Source organism: Aquarana catesbeiana, linkage group LG05 (assembly GCF_042186555.1).
Source record: "Aquarana catesbeiana isolate 2022-GZ linkage group LG05, ASM4218655v1, whole genome shotgun sequence".
Lineage (NCBI taxonomy): Eukaryota > Metazoa > Chordata > Amphibia > Anura > Ranidae > Aquarana > Aquarana catesbeiana.
In genome coordinates this window covers 173,664,266-173,686,345 of record NC_133328.1, presented here as the reverse complement: position 1 = coordinate 173,686,345, position 22,080 = coordinate 173,664,266, and the positions used below count along the sequence as shown (strand labels likewise).

General features: G+C 42.6%; 1 protein-coding gene and 1 long non-coding RNA gene across 2 annotated transcripts in view; one reads left to right on the top strand and one right to left on the bottom strand.

Annotated features, from left to right (window-relative positions):
• BFSP2 (beaded filament structural protein 2) overlaps positions 1-22,080 on the top strand; it is a 102,745-nt gene that overhangs the window by 52,419 nt on the left and 28,246 nt on the right. Inside the window, exons 2-6 of the mRNA XM_073632678.1 lie at positions 2,198-2,280; positions 12,057-12,213; positions 14,497-14,658; positions 17,201-17,329; positions 20,735-20,955. Coding sequence (XP_073488779.1) covers positions 2,198-2,280; positions 12,057-12,213; positions 14,497-14,658; positions 17,201-17,329; positions 20,735-20,955 — 752 coding nt within the window. The remainder of the gene's footprint in view (positions 1-2,197; positions 2,281-12,056; positions 12,214-14,496; positions 14,659-17,200; positions 17,330-20,734; positions 20,956-22,080) is intronic.
• LOC141145837 (uncharacterized) lies at positions 1,753-21,838 on the bottom strand. Its single transcript, XR_012244668.1, has 3 exons — positions 21,281-21,838; positions 2,173-2,233; positions 1,753-1,954 (listed from the first exon to the last, which is right to left on the bottom strand). It is a non-coding gene; the product is annotated as an uncharacterized lncRNA (long non-coding RNA).

Genomic DNA, 22,080 nt, shown 5'->3' with positions numbered 1-22,080 from the left:
TATGTTTGTTTCAGAAAGAGTGTAGAAGGTGAGATTTTCCTTTCTCATTGGGGGATTTCCTCTCTTGTCTAAATATAGAGAACCCCTAACCCAAAGCAGGTGTACCTATTGGGTTTGCTGTCTCCTTCTGTTCTGATAATAACTGACATGTTTTGGATTTTTCCTGTTCCACTTCCACTTTCTCTTTTAACAGTGAAGAGATTTGGACAAAGGCACCAGAAAAACACTTCAAAGAGTGTTTCAGTTGCAACACACACCGTGCTCCGAAACTTCCAACTTTAAAAATGATAAAAGGGTTTAGTTTTGCTCCCACTTTAAATATTGTTTTACAAAATATGATAGGGCCCAGTAATTTGATGTTCTTCCTTTAAGCCAACTATGGTTTGTGTGGCGCTATTACATTACACAGGTAAGCATGGTTAAGCACTACTTTAATAAACTGGCATCTCTTTGTAGCCAATTGGAGGACTGGGTTAAGTGGGCAGTGAAGAATTTGCCTCCTGGTTAAATATAATTAAGAAATGTTTGGGTGGTGGCCTGTTTACACCTCAATCCTAGCACAGCAACTGTCATTGACTTTGGCTCCTGCCCTATTGAGGTCCATATGTAGGATCTATCTATCTATCTACCTATCTATCGGTGTGTGTATATATATATATATATATATATATATATATATATATATATATATATATATATATATATATATATACACATACATACATATACTTGCTTCTTTTTTCCTTCCCCCCTTCCACAATCTGGTCTCACCAACACCCTTAATGCTATCTTTCTGACTCCTTTCTTAATATCTACCTTCCTGTCCTGATTTTTCCCCAATGCACCACTTCGCAGCACAGTCCAATCATGGTATCTTTTGTTTCCTTCTCCAACCAATCTGTCTCATTTCTTCCCCTTTTATATTCCAATCCTGTTGGTTTCGCTTCCCTCCTCCACAATCCAGTTTCAGGGTCTACTGTTTCTCCTCTTCTGTACAATCCGATCTTGAAAAAGAAAACAGTTCTTCATCTTCTACCTCCTCCCTTCCACTACCACACAGTCTTGGTGCCTTTGATTTTCAGTCTGCTTTAGTGCAATTATTGCATTTCTTTATTATAAAAATATAAGGGTTAACATAATTTATGTTCTGATCTAGAAGGATGCTCCCCTAAAAAGAAAACATTTCCATTATTTTACTTTGCTGCTCAGCCTGCCATTGCACAACTAACAAAACTGTGAAATCTGTTTTGCTCATTTGTTAAAGCGGTTGTATACCCTCAGAAAAAAAAAATGTTAAAAAAAAACCCTTAAGGCAAAGGCATAATGAGCTAGTATGCACTGCATTATGAAATACTTACCTTATAACAAGGTCCCCGTATCGCAGGCCGGTCCATGGCGAGGGAGCTGACATTTTGCCCTCTGCGTGTCTCCTGGGTTCGCGACTCCAGCGATGTGAGTGGCCGGAGCCGCGATTACGTCATTCCCACGCTTGCGTGCAGGAGTCTTCTTCCCGGCAAGGTCCGGCAAGCAGGCATTCACAGCACATGCGCCACTGACGTCAGAGGCTGCATGCAAAGTGAATATCTTATTATAGGCTTACCTGTAGGTAAAAATTTAAAAAGTGGGTATACAACCACTTTAAAGAAAGCTGAATGAAATTTTTTTTTTTGATGTTGATATTTTATTTAGCATTTTAACAGTTCATAAAGTACTTAGTTTTCAATCCATTGTTGACCTTCCTTTTTAGCATCTATACAGTATATGCAAAAGGTATACAGCAATAAAACATGTTCTTTAAAGCAGCAGCCACCATTCACAAGCCCTACCAATAATTGATGCGCACCTTCGAAAGCCCACAGAACACATTTCTTACAATAATAGTGCTAGTTTCTTATGTTTGTCCTCCAGGATGAAATTTCCCAGGCATCTTCTGTCTTGCCCAGTCAATATATACCTAGAAAAAAGCAGCAGAGATTGAGCCTGTTAGAACAAGTGAACTGTAATTTTGGTCACTGAGATACCTTGGGTCAATGCATCTAGAGACAATGTACACTCTACCAGTTGTGCATATATATAAAGCTCTACACACACACACACACACACACACACACAACTTTAAAAATATATGTATATAAGTCCATGTTGGAATTCAAGGGAATTCATTTTAGTCACCTTTATAGTTGTCTTGTTTTTACAGGTCGGTGATGCAGTATTGGAAAATGCCCGACTTATGCTGCAGACAGAAAATATACAAGCATGTGCAGAAGACTTTAAAGAAAGGTATCACAATTATGTCAGAAGACATACACTAATGAAATGCTACATGCAATTAAATACTTGCATATGAAAGTTTATACTACAGGGTTCACGTTTTGCAATTAGTGTACTACTGAAGAATGATTCAGTGTGATTGATTCATTTAAGGCAAATAGGCATTTTGCAAGGGAATATTTATTAAGATTAACGAATGAGGTGAAGCTCTGCTGACTTCCATCTTCCAATCATGTACAAACAAAATTACTGTATTTTTTTTCCTTGTGGGTGGTTTGGTATTCTTTGCAAAGTACAATTTCACCACACTCATTAACCACTTGCCTACTGAGTACTTTCAGCCCTTCCTGTCCAGGCCATTTTTCAGCTTTCAGTGCTGTCGGGCTTTGAATGACAATTTCGTAGTCATGCAACACTGTACCCAAACTAAATTTTTATCATTTTTTGAGACAGATAGAGCTTTCTTTTGGTGGTATTTAATCACCGCTGAGTTTTTTATTTTTTGCTAAACAAACAAAAAAAGACCAAAAAATATATATTTTTTTAAAATAGTTTTTCTTGGTTTCAGTTATAAAAGTTTGTAAATAAGTATTTTTTCTCCTTCACCAATGTGGGCTAAAGAGGCTGCACTGATGGGCACTGATAGACTGCACTTATGGGCACTGATGAGGAGACACTGATGAGGCTGCACTGATGGGCATCACTGATTGACACTGATTGTCAGCACTGGTGAGCACAGATTGGCAGCACTGGTGGGCACTGTTGGGGCTGCACTGATCATCAGGACACTGATGATCAGTGCCCTGATTGTCAGTGCCAGGGCTGGTTCTACCACTAGGCAAACTAGGCAGCTGCATAGAGCACACTGCTAACTAGGGCGCAGCCATGGCCACTGGTCTGCCTATGTTCCCCACCAGGGTCGCCATCAGGAGAAGCGGCTGTCAAAGAAAGCCTCCATTAAGTTTTCCAGCAGGCCCGCCTCTCTCATGTCCTGATTGGTGGCTCTTACAGAGATGATGTAGGTCCTGCTGGCTCGTTTTTGGGCACGGAAGCCTGGTAGTTCCGTTGTGAAGCTGCAACTGGGGGCTGCTCTTCAGGCTCCTCCTCAGCCTCCTAGGGCCCCCTAGGCCTCTCCGCTCCTTCCTGACCTGCACCACAAGGCTCTGTCAGGCTCCATCCTCATCATCACCGGAACAGCAGGTACAGCAGGGTATCTGGACCAATGCAGCTGGCTGGTATGTGCACGTGACCTGACTGATAATCCCAGCTCCGATCCCGGCTACGGATCCTGAGCCCCAGCACACAGCCCGATCGCGAAGACCGGGCTCTTCCTCCAGCACTTGGAAGTAGCTGTCCGCTCTCTGTCTGCCCCGGACTGCCCGACTGCCCCTCACAGCCAGTCCTGCTCTGCAGAAAGAGCTCCCCACTCACTGTACACTCCACATCCCCGCTCATCCCCCTCCAGCCGTACATCCACTCTGCTCCTTTGTACACCCTCACTGTTCCGCCAGGAAAAAACACCCCTGACAAGCAGTACCCCCAACACACTCAGCCTATTAATATACTACCCTACCCCATCCGTATACTACCCCCGCCCATCCATATACTACCCTAGCTTGTCCATATACTACCCTAGCTTGTCCAAATACTACCCTAGCTTGTCCATACACTACCCTAGCCTGTCCATATACTGACCTAGCCTGTCCATATACTAACCTAGCCTGTCCATATACTACCCTAGCTCATCCATATACTACCCTAGCCCATCCATATACTACCCTAGCCTGTCCATATACTACCCTAGCCTGTCCATATACTACCCTAGCCAGTCCATATACTACCCTAGCCCACCCATATAATACCCTAGCCTGTCTATATACTACCCTAGCCTGTCTATATACCTGCAGACCACAGCTGGCGTACAACCACGATTTGTCTTTAGGCCAGGTCCAGAGGCGCAGGTGCAAACCACAGCTGAAGAAATAGATGGAGAGGCGGTTCAGTGTTAGCACCTGGGTGAACTGTGAGCACAATGCTTTGCGCTCAAAGTTCACCTTTTTTGAAGCCTATTAGAGCCTGGAGGAGGAGGACATAGGATGGAGGAGATAGGACTGGAGGACATGGGATGGAGGGGATGGGACCAGAGGAGGAGGGGGACATGGGATGGGGAGATGGGACTGGAAGCGAAAGAGGACATGGGATGGAGGAGATGGTATTGGAATAAGGGGGATGAGACTAGAGGAGGAGGATATGGGATGGAGAATACATTAAGTTGTAATGCCGCATACACACGAGCGGAATTTCCGGCAGAAAGAGTCCGATGGGAGCTTTGCATCGTATATTCCGACCGTGTGTATGCCTCATCTGACTTTTTCTGTTGAAAATTCAGACGGACTTAGATAGAGAACATGTTCTAAATTTTTCTGACGGAGCAAATTCCTATCGGGAAAACCGCTCGTCTGTATGCTGTTCCGACGTATCAAAAACGCTTGCTCTGAAGCAAGTACGAGACAGAAGCTATTGGTTATTGAACTTCCGTTTTCTAGTCCCGTCTTACGTGTTGTACGTCACCGCGTTCTGGAAGGGCGGAATTTGGTGTGACCATGTGTATGCAAGACAGCTTGAGTGGAATTCCGTCGGAACTCCATCGGAAAAACCTTCAGAGTTTATTCCGACGGCAAAACCAGTCGTGTGTACAGGGCATTAGAGTGTTAAAATAAAATTGGGTGCACTGAAGGACTGGGATGGCCAGTGGGTGGATTCGGTGGGATGGCCAGTGGGCGGGCCCTGGGGAATGTTTGTGGTCAGGCCTGGGGGGCCCAGGCCTAAAACTGTGTAAGGGGCCCCAAAATTTCTGATGGCTGCCCTGTCAAACACAGCTCTGTGAATGTAAACACAGAACTTCAGTGACAGGGGATCTCATTTGTTCATTCACTGCTAAGCAGTGAATGAAAACAACTAGATCCCCGTTAAAAGCAGCACAAAGTACATACTGCATATAAACACTTGTTAGGCACACATTTAACCCCTTGATCGCCCTAGATCAGTGGTTCTCAACTCCAGTCCTCAGGACCCCCCAACAGGCCAGATTATAAGTATTACCTTGGGGAGATGCAGACTAGAATACTGCAATCACTGAGCAGCAAATGATATCACCTGTGATGTATTTCAGTTATCTTGCAAACCTGGCCTGTTAGTGGGTCCTGAGGACCGGAGTTGAGAACCACTGCCCTAGATGTTAACCCCTTCCTGCCCAGTGTCATTAGTACAGTGACAGTACATATTATCAGCACAGATCACAGTATTTATGTCACTGGTGATGTCAGTGGCAGTTAATTAGTTCCCTCCAACATCAGTTAGTGTCAGATTGACTGCCACACTATCACAGTCCCGTTATAAGTCGCTAATCACCGCCATTACTAGTATAGAAAAAATTAATAAATACAAATTCCAGTGTATATCCCATAGTTTGTAGACGCTATAACTTTTACACAAATCAATCAATATCCACTTATTGGGATTTTTTTTTACCAAAGACATATAGCAGAATATATTTTGGCCCAAATGTATTAGGAGATTAGATTTTTTTAAACTTTTTTATGGGATATGTTTTATAGCAGAAATAAAAATTATTGCTTGTTTTTTTTTTTTCAAAATTGTCGGTCTTTTTTCATTTATATAATAAAAAATAAAAGACCCAGAGGAGATCAAATACCACTAAAAGAAAGCTCTATTTGTGTGAAAAACATTATATAAATTATTTAATTTGGGTACAGCATTGCATGACTGCGCAATTGTCAAAGTAGCGCAATGGCCTGGTCATGAAGGGGAGTAAAACCCACCGGATCTGAAGTGGTTAAAAAGTAATAAAGATTTCATTTGAATTATCAATATATTTCTCCGTAATAAAGTCACAGAGAGACATAAACAACATTTCAGTAATCGTTTCTTTCACATGATCACAGTTATGCATGTTTTTGCAAATAAGTGAATATGTTTAGGAAAAAAAAAAAAAACTATGAAAAAGGTATTTTTACACTCATAGGAAAGAAACAGAAAAATCATTATTCCTTCTTGGCCTCTTAAGCTGAGAAACAAGACGACATTTATCTAAGGAAAAGAGGCCTACTGTTGGCTGGAATTAGGCATGTCGCTTTACCTACAAACACTGGTCTTTTTCTATCACAAAAAAGATCTATGGTAATAAAAAGGGACCTGAGAGGAAAGGAATATGGAGGCTTGCTAATTTGTTTTAAAGGGGTAATCTCCATGGTTGTCCTCTTCATCCCCCCATACAACTTAATGAGCCACTTGCCTGGCAAAAGCATCACATGTCAGGTGTTGGCACAGCTAATATGCATGTTTGTTACTTTGGACTCACCCTACTTGCAATAACTCCCTACTTGTTTTTGCATATGTGGGTTAAAGCTGAACTCCAGCCATGAGTTACCTCTACACAAGCTACAAGACATTTTAAATTTCTCATCTGGAAATACATTTTCGAATTCCCATATACAGTTACCTTACACCACGGTGTCAAGACAGTCATTATCCTAATCATCCAGCTTTCAGTGCCACAACATGGAAGGTTACTTCTAATCACACCTAAGCTCCTATCAATGTCTTGGCAAACAATCACTCATTTAAAGCGGAGTTCCACACAAAAATGGAACTTCTGCTTTTCGGAACCCTCCCCCCCTCCGGTGTCACATTTGGCACCTTTCAGGGGGGAGGGGGGTGCAGATACCTGTGTAAGACAGGTATTTGCACCCACTTCCGGCATAGACTCCCATGGGAGTCTATGCCTTTTCCTGTCCCCACCGCGCTGTCTCCTGGGAAACACACAGCTCCAAGGAGATAGCGGGGACCACTTGCGATGCGCAGCGCGACTCGCGCATGCGCAGTAGGGAAGTGAAGCCGCAACGCTTCAATTCCTGATTCCCACCACCTAGGATGGCGGCGGCAGCTGCCGAGAACCGAGCGGGTACTCGGCGTCGCCTGCCGACATCGCTGGACTCTGGGACAGGTAAGTGGCCATTTATTAAAAGTCAGCAGCTGCAGTATTTGTAGCTGCTGGCTTTTAATATATTTTTTTTTTTTGCGGTTTGGGTGGACTCCCTCTTTAAGCAGGCCACACATTTTACAATTTACCTATTCAATTCTCTTTAGATTTACCTTCAACTATGTAGTCCAAGGGCCTGCCTGATTACATTAAAATTGAAAGGTTTTCAGGTTTGACCTCATATTTACACATACATAGTTTTGCTAAATCTTAAGTAAAATTGTACAAGAAAAGTGTATAATGCATTGCCAGCCTTAACCCAGCACTGGTCAGCTCCACAAAGACAACAAATCCTCCCCCCCCATTCAAAATTCATCTCCTCCTAAGCAAATTTCCCACCCAGAACATTTCTCCATCCCCTCAAGCATACATCTCTTCCCGGCACAAATGATTATTATTATATAGGATTTATATAGCACCAACAGTTTGCGCAGAGCTTTACAATGTAGGGAGACACTACACCAACAGTACAATTCAAAACAAGAGGGTTAGAGGAGCCCTACTCCTGCCAGCTTACAATCTAAGAGGGAGGGGCTGGTGAAACAAAAAGGTAGGAACTGTGAGGGATGAACTGATGAGAGTAGAAGTTTTGGTGGTTAGCTGGAGGCAGGATAGGCTTCCCGGAAAAGAGATGAGTTTTTAGGGATCGCCTAAAAGTGGCCAGAGTAGGAGAAAACCGGACAGATTGGGGTAGTGAGTTCCAGATGATGTGAGAGGCTCTGGAGAAGTCCTGGAGATGAGCATGGGAGGAGGAAACAAGGGATCTAGAGAGCAGAAGGTCTTGGGAGGAGCGGAGAGGACGGTTTGGGTGATGTGTGGAGATAAGTTTGGTGATGTAGCTCGGGGTAGAATTGTCAATGGCTTTGTATGTTAATGTTAGTGTTTTGAATTTTATTTGTTGGGCAATGGGAAGCCAGTGGAGGGATTGGCAGAGAGGAGTGGCGGACACTAAACCGTGTGTAAGGTGGATGAGTCTGGCAGTGGCATTCATGATAGACTCAAGAGGGGATAGCTTGCAGAGAGGTAGGAGGTAGGCCAATGAGGAGGGAGTTACAATAGTCAAGGCGAGAGATAGCAAGGGAGTGAATAAGTTGCTTAGTGGTCTCAACTGTTAGAAAAGGGTGTATTTCAGAGATGTTTCAGAGGTGAAGTCTGGACGATTTGTGTGGTGACTGGATTTGGGGGTTGAAAGAACAGGTCAGAGTCTAGGATTATACCTAGTACCGTGGCATGAGGGGAGGGACTGATGGTTGTATTATTGATCTTGATGGAGAAGTCAGGGGAAGGGGCACAGGCAGGAGGAAAAATGTATGAGCTCGGTTTTAGGAAGATGAGTTTGAGGAAGTGGTGTGACATCCATGTTGATATCTCCCTACACATACAATACTTTTATTGACAAATATATAAAACATTGGTACAGTAACCAAAACGCTCAACATGCGTATAGAAAAGAATGAGGTACATTACAGTACATAAGAATGGTTCCACAATAACAAATATGCAGCATACAACAACATAACAGTCCTGGTACATGTTCTCAGCAACATACCATCTTGGAATTAAGAAGGATAAGAAGAATCAGATAACTCATAAAACATATATTCGTCAAAACATGAACATTTCCATAACTTTATTACCTAATGCATTTATCAAATCTCTCAAGTATTAGTAACAGTAAGGGTAGAAGAACACCATGCATCCCATACTTTATGATATTTATTTGGGCAACCCCTATGTTCAAAAATGAGTTTTTCATAGGGTAACACTTTATTTACCATTTGTGACCACTTACATACAGAGGGAGGGGTGGGTTGGATCCATTTAAGTACCTCAGCCTTATGGGCCAGGAATAATGTTTCCATTAGCATAGTCCTGGCATGTCTCGGCCACTGTTCCTAGTCCAAAACACCTAGCAAACATATCAGCGCGGGGTACACGGTACAGGTATTGATAAGACAATACATCCATCACCTGTTTCCAATATCTTGCAATAACAGGACACAGCCACATAAGCCACATAAGATGTGCAAAATCTGCACGTAGACAAGTACCCCGAGCATATGTAGGAGCAGGCAAGCGATGCATGGCATGCAGTCTAACTGGGGTTAAGTATGATTGATACAACATATAAAGGTGTTTTGGTTTGTTAATTACAGCCGGGAATACAGATAAATAGGATGAACATGCTTCCTCCCAGTCCTCATTGGAAAAATCAGGGATGAGTTTTTGCCATTTAGTGCGTACTGCCAGCGGAGTTTTGTTGGTTGTAGTAGACAATAAATGTGAGTATAGAGTTGGTATAAGAACTTTAGGTCCTTGTGACCGTAATACATCTATCAATGGCTAAACTGAAAAATTGGTGTCATGGGTACCAAATTGGGTTTGTATCACATGCTGAAACTGGAAATACCTAGAAAAGGCGGTTCGGGGAAGTTCACATTTCCTCTGCAGTTAAAAAAAAATGTTTTTACTGTTACTATTTCATACATACATGTGGAAACTAAAGTCAAGACAGTGGGTGTAATAATTTTTAGAATATGTAGGACAAATTGCATCAACCCATATTTCATTGGATTTCACCAACTAATATATTATTTCAGATTTGTATACTACTAAATAAAGCCTCAATCACTATATAATGCATTAAAATTCGGTTTATTGCTATTTTAATAAGTATTACATTTATAATTGATTATAAATATATATGATTATACAGGTTTGGGGTAAAATGTATTTAAATTTAAAAAATTTCAGCAAAGCAGATAAATATAGTGAGTTAAACATGTAAAAAGGAGTCTGGAATTTTACCTTGGCTGAAAATGCAAATACAAAATACTCATATGCAATCATAATTAAATTTAAATAAAACATATTTGTATATTTTAAAGCAATGATCATGATAAAAAAATATACAATATGTACAATATGTACAAAACCACTGCAATTAGATACAGTCAGTGCTGTTAGAAAGGATACTATCTTACTGCAGGGAGACCTCGGAATGATATATATTCCAGATAAATGTTCTCTTTTGATGCTGTGATTATAATACACAGTATCCATGGCTTTGTTACTTCCTAATGCTCAGTATCCATGGATTTGCTGCTACCACCAGACTTTATATAGTGTTCTATAATGTACAAAACCACTATGCATTCCCTTTAAAAACCACTTAACGACCACCACAGGACGATATACGTCCTGACTTTGAAGAGGGAAATCTCGGTAATGGCAGCAGCTGCTGCCACAACCGAGGTATCCATCTCTTCAGGCAGCGGTTCGGTTAACGATAATGGTGGTCTCTTTGGCGGATTTGCCATGAGATCATCGTTATCAGCGGCGGGAGAGGGGCCCCCCGCCGCCCTCCCGTGCCACTTACTGGAGCCGTCGGCAGCAGCGGAGGCGATCGGGACCTGTCCATGGCTGGGTATGGAGATGAATGTGGCTAAGATGGCCCCCACCCGTCTCCATACCATAGCAGGGCGGAAGCAACGTCAAAATGTCACTTCCGCCCATACGTCTTAAAGACACATTTTTCTGTTGTCATTTTTTTCAAATGACAATTTTTTTTTTCTTTTATTGCATTAAAGTCCAATTATGAGATCTGAGGACTTTTTGACCCCAGATCTCATATTTAAGAGGTCCTGTCATGCTTTTTTCTATTACAAGGGATGTTTACAAAAAAAAATTTCTAAAGCGCCCCATCCTGACAAGCTCACGCACAGAAGCGAACACATACGTGAGTAGCGCCCGCATATGAAAACGGTGGTCAAACCACACGAGGTATCGCCGCGATTGTTAGAGTGAGAGCAATAGTTCTAGCCCTAGACCTCCTCTATAACTCAAAACATGTAACCTGTAGAATTTTTTGAACGTCGCCAATGGAGATTTTTAAGGGTAAAAGTTTGATGCCATTCCATTAGCGGGCGCAATTTTGAAGTGTGACATGTTTGGTATCGATTTACTCAGCGTAACATTATCTTTCACAATATAAAAAAAAATTGGGCTAATTTTACGGTTGTCTTATTTTTTATTCAAAAAAGTGAATTTTTTCAAAAAAAAAAGTGCGCTTGTAAGACCACTGCGCAAATACGGTGTGACAAAAAGTATTGCAATGACCGCCATTTTATTCTCTAGGGTGTTAGAAAAAAAATGTATAATGTTTGGGGGTCCTAAGTAATTTTCTAGCAAAAAAAAACGTGTTTTTAACTTGTAAACACCGAGTCTGAAAAAGAGGCCCAGTCTTAAAGTGGTTAAAGATTACAGACTGTTGCTGGTGCAATCTTCTCTGCCTCTGAAATGTGAAAGCAATGAACTGATTCACTTGCATAAATGCAATCAACTTATTCACTTAACGTCACCTTGAACAGTAAAAGGTTTCACTGCTAGTTTACAAAGGAATTCCCAGAAATAAATGACATTCCCAAAGTATGTTTCAACAAACTGGGTGTTTCTGTGAATACCTTGCATATTATTTGGATGAATGTGTGTATTCACCAGTATGTTTCTTTAAGCAAAAAGTGCGTTTCTCGCGTTTTAATCAACTCTAATCTAGTGAAAATTCAGTATATTGGTTTGTGAGTTGTTCGAACAAAAATCTCCCTTGGCGTACCATAAAATAACAAGGTCGCCTTTATACAGGGGAAGCTGACCTTATACAGGCCACATAAACAACAAGCCAAAATTGCCTTTTCATGGAAATGACATGATGCTTGAATTGCAGATATGAGAATGAGCAGCCTTTCAGAAAAGCGGTGGAAGAGGAGATACGATCCTTGTACAAAGTGATTGATGATGCTAACTTGACAAAAATGGATTTGGAAAGTCAGATAGATAGCATGAAGGAGGAGCTTGCTTTGCTGTCAAAGAACCATGAAGAGGTAAAAGAAAAATGCATGAGCTTTTTCAATGAGAAATAATGCAGGAATAGACATAAGAGGAAGAGAAATGCTGCTTTATTCTGTAAATAATAGTACATACAGTACATAGCCAGGCCTGGACTGGGACAAAAAATAGGCCCAGGCATTTTAGACTGAGCAGCCAATTTTCCAGGGCCCGGGGGGGGGGGGGGGGGGGGGGTCTTGTTGTCATTTACTGAGGCGGTGGGTGATGTGATATTCACAGAGTCGGTCCTCCACACTGTAATGTAAGGGGTCACTGTGATAAAAAGGGGAGGCACTGTAATGGTTACAGTGCACCTTTACATTACAGTGCCCCTAGAAATCACAGTCCCTATCACACTGCCGCTTGCAGTCATGCCCCCCCCCCTTCTCTCTAATCACAGTGCCCCCTTTTTACTCTCTGCCTCCCCTGCATAATTCTACCTTCAGCGGGGCAGTGTGTCCTCTACAGCAGTGGTCATCAACCCTGTCCTCAGGGCCCACTAACAGGCCAGGTTTTATGTATTACCTTGGGGAGATGAAGACTAGAATACTGCAATCACTGAGCAGCAAATGATATCACCTATGATGTATTTCAGTTATCTTAAAAACCTGGCCTGTTAGTGGGCCCTGAGGACAGGGTTGATGACCACTGCTCTACAGGGTCTCCCGTGCCAACAATGTCATCCTATCAGCAGGGCAGGAGGAGCTGCAGATCTGGATCATATTAACATAATTTAATATGAAAAAACTCCCGCTATCTGTGCAGATCTCCATCTCCTAGCAAGAGAGCTGGGAGAGGAGACACAGGCATGGCTGCATAGTTATGAGGTGGGGGGGGGTGAGCAGCTGTCTGTGTTAGCCCTGTCCGGACTGCGGTCAACGCTTAGCTCCCGCTGTGTAGCCCAGTCATCAACAGACCACTCTTGTAAGGACATGAGGCCCAGCTGCCCCAGCCCACCAGGCAAATGCCTATGGCCAGTCTGGGCCTGTATATAGCTCATAAAAAAGGGACATTCCCAAAACTCCAAGGATGGTATCACAACTGCATCTAAAAGTTGGTCATAGACTTTATGAGCAAACACATTTATAAATATCATCATCTCAAAATTGAATTCATTCTAGAAATGCAACATTATTGGGACTTTTTTCTTGGTACATGAGGTTAATATCAACATATGTAGAAATTTTTGTTGGTGAATACTGCGCTGTCAACAAAATAAAAGGCAGCAGCCGGCACAACAAATGACAATTGTAAATATTATAAATATTTAAGTATATTTGCACATGCTTTGAATGTTTAAATACTAGTCATTTTATATGGTTTAGCACCATTCTTATTTAGCGCCGCACTTTTCTATATTTTTTGCTAATATCAACATATGGTACAATAAAAAATATGTATTTTTAAAAATGTTTATGCTTTAGTTACATCACCTAGGACCATAAGCTGCTAATACAATTGCATATCCACAATTTTTACAAAGAAAGTTTGTTTTTTTTCCCTAAAAAGGACCACTCATAATTTTATTCAGGACTGGCTTAAAGTGGTTCTAAAGTCTAAATTTTTTTTAAGTTATTGCATTCTCTGAAGTATATATGAAACTGATTGTAAAGGATCATTTTTTAAAAAATAACAAATATGTTATACTTAAATGCTCTGTGCAAAGGTTTTGCACGGAGTGGTCCTGATCCTCCTCTTCCGGGGCCCCCTGCTGGCGCTCCTATCTCCTTCCCTTTATAGAGTGCCCCCCTCTTGTGTGCTCGCTCCCAAGCCAGCTCTGTGTGTCAACAGACACTCATAGGCGCATGCAGAAGGTTTATTTTACCTTCATACAAAGAATGCATTAAGGTAAAAAAAGACCTTCTGCCTTTAGGACCACTTTAAGCAGCCCGAGCAGTAGAATCCAAATAATAGGGAGCATAATATAGATAACCAGATACACAATGTCAGTCAGTTTCTATATCATCATGAGGAAACCCAGGGAAAAAAAAGAAGATGAGGAAATAACATGTTTAATACTGAGTAGAATCTTCACTGTCTTGAAAAGGTATGAAAGCCACTGGACTAATCTATGAGTTTGAGTTCTAGGAACGGACAGCCAACCATCCAGATTTTCAGAAGGAATTCAGTGACAGAAGCCTTTATATTTTTCTCTTAAAAGTTTCTTTTCATGGAATGATCATTGGAAGAAAACATAAATGATGTAGAGATCAGCTTAATATGGCCATGATATTTTAAAAAGAGGTTAAATCAAACTTGTCAAAACTATCTATTTTTAGGATGTGAAGATGCTGTACAAGCAGCTAGCAGGATCTCAGTTGGAAGAAGTGGATACTCCAATTGGTACTGGCCTTGATGATATACTGGAGACTATTCGAATTCACTGGGAGAAGGACATTGAAAAAAATAGAGCTGAATCTGGTGCTCTTCTTCAGGCCAAAGTAAGTGATACTTTAGGCTTCATGTACACAGGACGTTTTTACAACCTCTCCTGAACGATTTAACTTGACAGATAGTAACCCACGTTTAAAACATCAGTTTGACTATCTGTCAAACACCCTCTGAAGAGCAATCCAACTCAGGCCGCTCTTTAACACAATTGTAAAGGAGCCCTTAGAGGCTAATTTAAAATGAGGTGCAGATACTTCTAGCTACTCTCAGAAGGACACTGAAGTGTTTACTTCACAATATACATTGCTTGCATTTCATGTGTCAATAAAAAATGCAAAGTGCGTTGTGAAGCCTGTGGTGTCCATCTGTGTGTTCTCTGCATGAGATAGAAAGAGAGCCTGGTCTCTGACCTGGGTATGACCTACAAGACTGGGTTCACACATATGCGAATTGGATGCGGTTTACCCGCATCCAATTTGCATGACAGGAGAGCCGGTTCACAAAGCTCCGGGGCAGCTGCTGTCCCCATTTAAAAAGGGTCCTGTGCGTCTTTGGTTCCGATTCAGGCGCAAATGTATGAAAAAATTTGGACCTAGATCGCACCTGAATCGGTGAACAGGAACACACCGGACCCCATGTTGTGAACCGTGACAGCAGCATACTGTATGTGAACCCAACCTTAATGTCATGGGTTTTTTGTGTATTTGTCTGGTGTTCAGATTTATGGCAATTTATTCTATTACAACAGTATTGGGGCATTTCCTTTACACAGATCATAAGTACATCTTGACAGCAACACAATAATTTAAAAAATCTGAGAGCATACAAACAAAATGATGTAGGCCTCTTGATATGCTTGTTCGTTCGACTTTCAAAACGTTATTGGGCTTATTTCTATTATTGAAATGCAAAGTTTACTGGCAAAAAAACAAACCGTCATGTCGGATTCTTTGAGCCCAAACGATCGATTTTCTAAACGTTTGTGTAGCGCCACCCCCGAAGGAGCCGCTTGGTGATTTTGGGTTTTCTGATCTCGGCCTCAACTCCAAGAATGACCTCAGCCCCTCTGGCGCACTGGTTAATTAAAATGACTTCAAACAAGTTTAAGGACATAAGTGGAAAATACCGTTACCCTGGCTGTGGATTGTTACCAAAACAACAGACACACCTGGTAGTGATAAACAAGTCGAAGATATTATCACGGTTTAAAACATGTGGAAACTTACAGCACTGTTAAATCTTATTGCAGAGTACCAATACTGTAATAATGACGAAATGCAATATTTAGCAACTGTAAGTATAAAAAGAAACAGTAATCTATATGCCCATAACACAGGTGCTGAGAGGGAGGAGAGAAGATTTGTCAACTTCTCAGCTCCTTCTGGGCCGCAAACACCATTGAGAGGCAAACACGCAAAGAAAAGAAATGGGTTAAACAGGTACAGTAAACACTGTTCCATAACATTACAGGTCCTGGGTTGAAGATACTAGTGTCTTCTGCTAGCAAACATTGGGGCCCTTTGTAAAGAGAATAGGTTTAATCAAGCAAAATTGAGACAGTAATCATCTAGGATATTCCATTAGGTAATGGTTTTGTAAGAACAGACTGGTTAAAGATGGCAGCTCCAAACAAGCATCCTCCGACACTAGAAAGGGTAATAGGTGTCTGCATGCAGTTTCTGTGCTGTGTTAAGGAGGATGTTTGGGTTTACATCTGCTCACCAATCCTCTGTGCGATGACACAACGGAGATTCCTAATGCTCGTTCAGGCTCTTGACAATGTTGCAAGGCACCAGATCACCTCCTGTTGACCAGTCAGGATGGCTGGTAGCTAAATGGACAAGGTGACCGGACGGCGGTCGACAGGACACCTGGATGGGTATTGTGATCCCTGAAGCGGTGTGGGTCGTCTCCACTGGGCTGGGTGGCACTGGGTTGCTGAGCTGGGTGGCACTTAGGTTGCTTAGCTGGGTCCCTGAGTTGAACGGTGGTGGTGATCTGGCCGGCAGATTCAAGCACAGGGAGGTGGGGGGACAGAGCGAGCGGTGGACGGGAGAGGAGACAAACGCCCGCAGCTTCACCCCCTCTCCTTACAAGCAGGTCCTCCGGTCTTCTGCTGTGGCAACGCTCCAAGCGGGAGGGGGACCCGCAGCTGCCCACAGTACAGCAGCACCAGTGTCCCCCTGCTGCTCTTAGGGGGCTCTGCAAACCGCTACACAAGTAGTGGAATTGATCGAAAACAGTTTGAAAAAAATCTACAGCACATGCGTATGTTAAAATCTAATCCCGGATCGTGTAATCAATTGATGAAAATTGCACCGTTTACGTTGTTAGCGATCGATAATATGTTGATAATTATCAAAACAATTATGGCGTTATCGCGTGCACGTTCAACAGATCTTTAGAAACCTGACCGTTTTTTTCAAACTATTTTCTATCCATGTATGGCCAGCTTAGATGCCGGAAAGAACATAGAGCCGTTAGATAGCCTTATCAGTGCAGAGGTGGGAGTAGGTGTCTGTGTGCACAAGCCCTGAGCCTATGTTAACCACTATTTAGTAAAGTTATGGCTTTTCATTTATCATTTAACAGCAATCAGCAGCTCTGCCAGCATTACAAAGCCAAGAGGAAGAAGTTGTGGAAACCCTGAGAGAGGAATTCCATGATACAGCCTGCAAAATCCAGAGCCTGCAGGCTGAGACGGAGTCCCTTAGGACATTGGTGAGTTCAGTTGCTGTGCTGACAGGGAAAATTAATTGGAAAATAAATGGGAATGATGTTTATAGATCTACTGCTGTTCTATAGACATAGGGGTTGATTTACTAAAACTGGAGAGTGCAAAATCTGGTGCAGTTCTGAAAAGAAAGGTGGTTTCACACAGGCTATTCGATCAGGTCTGCCAGGTCAAGCGGACCTGATTGGACCATCCATAGCTCTCTATGGAGCGGCAGATGTCAGCGGACAGGTGTCCACTAACACCTGCTGGTATCCGATCTGATTCTGTCCACTAAAAACAGCAGATTGGATGATCATGATAGACGGATGGAAACGGGCAGGCGCCCATTTCCATCTGACAGCCCCAAAGAGAACAGTGGGGCTGTGTCCGTGTCTGCTCCACATAGCGGAGTGGACACTGACCTGTCATCCGCTTGCTTAGTGGGGAGATCCCCTGCTAAGCAGGCAAATACGAACTATGGAGAATGCCTGTGTGAAACCATCCAAAGCAATCAGCTTACGGAATTTTTTGTCAAAACTTAAAGCGGAACTCCACTTTTGTTTCCTTCTGGGTGATCTATGTACATTGCAGGGATTTTAACAAACTTTGTTGCAGATTCCTACCTTTTCTTATTCTGAAGAAATCACTGTTTGTTCCTCTGTGCCCATGTGCTGAGTGAGTCTAATACAGGGGTAGGCAACCTTAGAGAGATGCAGATCTACTTGAACAACACTGTTGAAGCCAAAGATCACCGGGTACAGTGTCCTGTTGTTAGAGCCAGTTCACACCAGACTGCGATGCCAGAAAGGCAGGTTCCATGTGTGTTTCCTGCATAGTGTTCAAAACGCAATTGCTTTGTGATCCACTGTGGGTGATGATACATTGCTAACCCCAAAATAGATCCCAAATGCAGTGGAAAAAAAAAAAAAAAGTATTACAAGGGAATGCAGAGTTTAGAGGTTTTAGTTACAATCAGAATGCAATGTTTAGGAGTGCATTGCGATCAGAATGCAATATTAAGGGGTGCGTTATGCTCAGAATGCAGGGATCAAGAGTGTGTTGTGCTCAGAATGCAGGGATCAGGAGTGCATTGTGCTCAGAATGCAAGGGACAGGAGTGCATTGTGCTCAGAATGCAGGGATCAGGAGTGTGTTGTGCTCAGGATGCAGGGATCATGAGTGTGTTATGCTCAGAATGCAGGGATCAGGGATCAGGAGTGTGTTACGCTCAGAATGCAGGGTTCAGGAGTGCGTTATGCTCAGAATACAGGGATCAAGAGTGTGTTACGCTCAGAATGCAGGGATCCGGAGTGTGTTATGCTCAGGATGCAGGGATCAGGAGTGTGTTGTGCTCAGGATCCAGGGATCAGGAGTGCGTTGTGCTCCGAATGCAGGGATCAGGAGTGTGTTATGCTCCGAATGCAGGGATCAGGAGTGCGTTATGCTCAGAATGCAGGGATCAGGGATCAGGAGTGTGTTACGCTCAGAATGCAGGGCTCAGGAGTGCGTTATGCTCAGAATACAGGGATCAGGAGTGTGTTACGCTTAGAATGCAGGGATCAGGAGTGTGTTACCCTCAGAATGCAGGGATCAGGAGTGCGTTGTGCTCAGGATGCAGGGATCGGGAGTGCGTTATGCTCCGAATGCAGGGCTCAGGAGTGTGTTATGCTCAGAATGCAGGGATCAGGAGTGCGTTGTGCTCAGGGATCAGGGATCAAGAGTGTGTTACGCTCAGAATTCAGGGATCAGGGATCAGGAGTGTGTTGTGCTCAAACTACAGGGATCAGGAGTGCATTGCGCTCAGAGTGCAGGGATCAGAAGTGCGTTGTGCTCAGAATGCAGGGATCAGGAGTGCGTTGCGCTCAGAATGCAGGGATCAGGAGTGCATTGTGATCAGGGATCAGGAGTGTGTTACACTCAGAATGCAGGAATCAAGGATCAGGAGTGTGTTATGCTCAAACTGCAGGGATCAGGAGTGCATTGCGCTCAGAGTGCAGGGATCAGAACTGCGTTGCGCTCAGAATGCAGGGATCAGAAGTGCGTTGCGTGCAGAGTGCAGGGATCAGAAGTGCGTTGTGCTCAGAAAGCAGGGATCAGGAGTGCGCTGCACTCAGAATGCAGATATCAGGAGTGCGTTACGCTCAGAGTGCAGGGATCAGGAGTGCGTTACGCTTAGAATTCAGGGATTGGGGAGGGGGCGGGTGATGTAAAGTGTGGTAGAGGACACTGCTATGGGGGTGGCCCTGCCCATAGCAGTGTTCCCTGCCCCCTTCAAATCACCCCCGCCACACACACACACACAGCAGTGTCCTCTCCCCCCCCTTCCCTCCCACCTACCCGCGGTCGACAGGTTGCCCGCGATCGATGGGTTGCCGACCCTGGGTCTAATGGAAATGGTTTCATAATTATCTATCAGATGCTGCAGCTGTAGAGTTCTAATGAGGAAAACTGCAGGGTCTGCATCCCTTAACCCCCCTTTCACACTTGTGTGACTTGTCCTGCAAAGTAACAAACCAAGTCGTACCCCATGATTTCAAATGAGTACCGTTCATATCTGTGCGACTTCAAGATGTAGCGACTTCAAAGTAGTCCATGCAGTACTTTGGTCTGACTTTGATGCGACTTGAGGTTCATAGACCTCAAGATTACACAGGCATTGCTTCAAGTCGTGTCAATGTCGTGCAACTTTCAGGTCGTACAAGTGTGAAAGGGGCCTTAGACTTGATTGCCTATTGGGAATATCTCACCAAAAATGACATTTTTATTGCACGGGATGCCAAAAATCTGACTTGTATCTTAGTGTAGACTTCTGGGAAAATCAGTGAGCCAATCACACAAGCAGGAAATGATGTTTCTGGGGGGCGTTCTGTACACCTTCTGTGTACAGAACACTTCCTGGTAGCCATACAGTATTGCATTTCACAGAACATTACAGAGCTGCATATTGAAAAAGAAAGGTAATTTTTAATAACATTCAACTACAATATGATGTGTGTCGTAATTGTATTTGCTATATTATTCTTTTTTTTTTATTTGCTATTTTTTTCCCCATGAAAGTGGGGTTACCCTTTAATTAAACAAGCTGAAGAGCAAAGGCAGAAACTGATTGGATGCCATGCACAGCTGCACTAGATTTTGCACTCTCCTGTTTAGTTAATAGTGTAGAACCCACATGCGTTAATATGAAAAAGTAGAATTTTGTAAAAACTCCAAGGAAATTAAATAATATGGGCATTCTAAATTAGTTTGCTGTTTGCAACAACAACCTGATTCAGACTATATCAGATACTGGCAAAATCTTTGTATGCTATGCCCTGATAATTGTGAAGGAGTAATATTTCTCGGGGTTAATACTGGGTAGTTGTATAATTGGCATTATATATAAATATATTTGTATGTATGTGTTTACAGAAAAGAGGTTTGGAGAACTCATTGCATGATGCTAAACACTGGCACGATATTGAGCTCCAGAACTTAGGCTCTGTGATCACCAAGCTGGAAGCAGAACTGGAGGAAATCAAAAGTGAGACTGAGCAGCATCAGAGGGATCGAGAACATCTGCTGTCTCATAAATTGCAGCTTGAAAAAGATATAGCAGCATACCACTCTATTTTGGATGGGGTGGAAAACAGGTAAGTGTGCAAAATAGGTATTGCTAAATTATGGATGCACTGTTAGTTCTACCAGTGGTCTCCAAACTATTGTCCTCCAGTTGTTCAGGAACTACAATTCCCATCATGCCTAGTCATGTCTGTGAATGTCAGAGTTTTACAATGCCTCATGGGAAGTATAGTTCCGCAACAACTTGAGCGCCGTAGTTTGGAGACCCTGCTCTATTGAATTGCTTTTTTTTTTTTTTTTAAACATCTTCTAGTTATTGTATTCCTATTAATATGAAATTTGTTGAAGCATTGTTAAAGACAAATGCAAAATTTACAGTATTATATTGTAGCTTACCATTTCTTAGATGTGATGGCTGCATTCATTTTCATTTTTGGGCTTTTCTTTTTCACTTGGTGATCCTGCCAGTAAATTTGTTGTTTTTTAGATGTAGGAGTTAGAGGGAAGAGACAATCCATTTATCGTTGACAAGAGTTCTTACAATGATCATCTTTTATTTTTGTAAAATCTTTATCCTGAAGGGAAAAAAACTGTTGCTGTAACTGCTTATAAAGTGGAGTTTAGCTTCAATTTGTTATTTTATCTGAATCTGCTAGTACATCAAACACTCCCCTCCCCCTAGACTGACAATGCGGTTGTCCAAAGATGTCTCTGCTGCTCCTTCATCCAGAGTGTAGGCACCCTAATACAGGAGGAGTATTACTGGCTAGATCACCAGACGAAAACAAAAGGGAAAAGCCTAAAAAAGAAAACAAATTCAACCACCACATCTGATGGCTGGTAAAATGCCATATATTCAATTTTTGCTTGTGGGTTCAATACCACTTTAAGCAGTATGGCCTTAAAGAGAACATCTGGAAGATGTGCCCAAAAATGCAATCATGGGACACAAGACTAATCATCTGTTCCTTGTAGCTGATCTTTTACCCAATACCAACTTGCCTTGTTCTACTCTGAGTCTCTGTGTAGAGATGGTCATCTTGATAGAGGAGGGACTTTTCTTCCTCATTTCAGACCTGTCCCCTGATCACTGGTGATCAGATGACTGGTAGGCATAACTCCCAACTTTTGAACTATAGAATGAGGGACACTTGAGAGAGGAAGTGTCCCTACGCACGCTGTGGCAAAAATGGGTG